The sequence below is a fragment of the Fukomys damarensis genome, unplaced genomic scaffold (genome assembly GCF_012274545.1).
Source record: "Fukomys damarensis isolate Sample0158 unplaced genomic scaffold, DMR_v1.0_HiC HiC_scaffold_35, whole genome shotgun sequence".
NCBI lineage: Eukaryota > Metazoa > Chordata > Mammalia > Rodentia > Bathyergidae > Fukomys > Fukomys damarensis.
Window position 1 is genome coordinate 32563004 of NW_022900947.1, and position 2617 is coordinate 32565620.

The 2617-nt window shown below is 33.2% G+C and overlaps 1 protein-coding gene across 2 annotated transcripts in view; it reads left to right on the forward strand.

The window, feature by feature from the left end:
* The window catches only part of Slc30a9 (solute carrier family 30 member 9), a 73144-nt gene that overhangs the window by 17450 nt on the left and 53077 nt on the right, over positions 1 to 2617 (forward strand). For both annotated transcript variants that reach the window (XM_010625159.3, XM_010625158.3), the window contains one exon: positions 740 to 799. In XM_010625159.3, coding sequence (XP_010623461.1) covers positions 740 to 799 — 60 coding nt within the window. The remainder of the gene's footprint in view (positions 1 to 739; positions 800 to 2617) is intronic.

Below are 2617 nucleotides of genomic sequence, written 5' to 3' on the forward strand. Positions count from 1 at the left end.
TAATCTTATCTGAAATTTCTTTTACTGTAGGAGGAAATTTATTTTAGGAGGTAGAGTTGAGTTTCTTTATTTTTGTTGTTTTTTTCCCCCCTTTTAGCATACGTTTGTGATACAAATGAATACATACATCATGGGGGATTGTTAATTAGTACATGTACATATCACATCTTGATTCTTTTTATTTCCTTTTATCTGTATCTATATTTTATTTTATCTATTGTGATTAAGCAATAAGAACCACAACCCTATTTATTTATTGTGGATGGAGGGTTGTACAGTTGTCTCAAACCATTTATTAGTCACCCTTTCTTCACTGAGTAGTGTTTCTAAGACAGTCTTAGGTGGAAGAATTTTGTGTATTCTGTTTTGTTTTTTCTTTTGCAGCAGTCCACTAAACTTGAATACAATATTTATTACAGATTTGTTTTATCCTTTAAAGAAATTCCTTTGTGTCCTAATTTTTTAAAAGGGTTTGACATTTTCATGGCTGTTGTATTTTATTAAGTGGTTTTTCTTTATAGCTCCTGAAATGATGCTGTAGTTTTTCTCCTTTAATCTGTTAGTGAGGGGAATAAGTTGCTCTTATAATATTTAATTACTCTTACAATCATAGGATAAATCCAATATGAACTATAATATATTCTTTTTTATACATTTATAGATAAAATTGGCTAATATTAAGCTTGTGAGTTAGTATGAAAGCAACTCTAATATAAATTTGTTTTAATAAATTTTGCAGCAGAAAATATAGGTGCAGAACTCAAAGCTCCACTAAAGCAGGATCCTCTCCAAGTAAGGGGTAAATATATTTTGTTCTATTTTTTATTATATTAATATTTTGAATTATAAGCTAATTTTCTACTGAAGTTTATTTTGCATTTTGCTTGTAACTATTTTAAATGCCTAAAGAAGCAAAACCATTTATTGCCTTATCTTTTTTTGTGGGGGAGGGTTGGTACCAGAGATCGAACTCAGTACCTTGTGTTTATTATCCTATCATATTTAGAATAGTAACCTGATATATGTGTGTGTGTGTGTGTGTGTGTGTGTGTGTGTAGTCTGATTTTTTTAAGGAATAATTGAATACTGAAGCACTTTCTGTTTGCAGCTCTGTAACATGCTGTGATTCTCATCCTCAAAACAGCTTACTGATATATATGTGTGTGTGTGTGTGTGTGTGTGTGTGTGTAGTCTGATTTTTTTAAGGAATAATTGGATACTGAAGCACTTTCTGTTTGCAGCTCTGTAACATGCTGTGATTCTCATCCTCAAAACAGCTTTTTTGTGGAGACAGTAACAATGTAACTAGAAGCACTGTGGCTTTGGTGTCATATAAAACTGGTGCAGTTTGTGGCTCATGTGTGTGTGTGTGTGTGTGTGTGTGTGTGTAGTCTGATTTTTTTAAGGAATAATTGGATACTGAAGCACTTTCTGTTTGCAGCTCTGTAACATGCTGTGATTCTCATCCTCAAAACAGCTTTTTTGTGGAGACAGTAACAATGTAACTAGAAGCACTGTGGCTTTGGTGTCATATAAAACTGGTGCAGTTTGTGGCTCCTGAGTATCTTTCTGACCTTGGCCTGTGTAGTTGACCTCCATGAAACTTAGTTGTCTTCCTTGTAAGATGATACTAAAATAAGGCCTGTTTTCTAGGATAATGGCTATTCTGGATAGCAGATATCCTAGATATTTAGGATAGCAGATGATCATAATTAAGAATAATGGATGTTGGGTAGCAGCTACCATCATCATAATCATCATCACTAATCTGGGGCAGGGTAGGCGAATAGATTTCTAGCTATTTTGAAGGAAAAAATAACTATTTTTAAAAAAAACCTAATCTTTTAAAAGAAGATGTAATTCTCTTAGCTCTAGAAGAGCTTATCTGGATTTTGAGTTTTGGGTTACTGGCGTAAGGCAACCTAAGAACCTGAAATCATGCTAAAAGAAATCTGAACTCCCATATACTTTTTTCAGATAAGGCTTTGGTTTTTATATTGAACTTTATATTTGAAATATTCTTATTGAGCATATATATCTTATTTTTGTAGTTAATATGTTATTAAAGGATTACTTATTCATTAAAATGATAGATAATTTTAGTCTCAGTTTTGTTCTTTTAAGTTGGAAATAAAACAGAACTAGGAATTGACATATAGGAACATAGAATATGAAGTAAATGCCAGTTTGAAACAATACAGTTTTTGTTGTTTTGCTCTTATTCTTCAGATGTGTGCTTGTCTATATCACATGACCAAAAGCCTCACATCATAATGATTTATTAACATAGAATAACGTGTAACTTATAACTCACACACTGTAATTAATGCCAATTTGGTACCTTGTTATTGGTGTCTCTGGCAGTCCTGACTTTTTTTTTTTTTTTTTTGTAAATAAGGTCTCACTGTGTAGCCCAGGTTGGTTTTGAACTTTCTGAAATCCTTTTGTCTCAGTCTCCCTAGTGCTAGGATTACAAGTGTATACCTTGACTGATGCCTAGGCTTCTTCAGTCTACCTTTTTTGTTTTTGGTGGCGCTAGAAATCAAATCCAGGGCCTTCTTTCACATGTGCTATGTTCTTCCTTTCCCTTCCCCCTTCCCCCTTCCCCTCCCTCCCC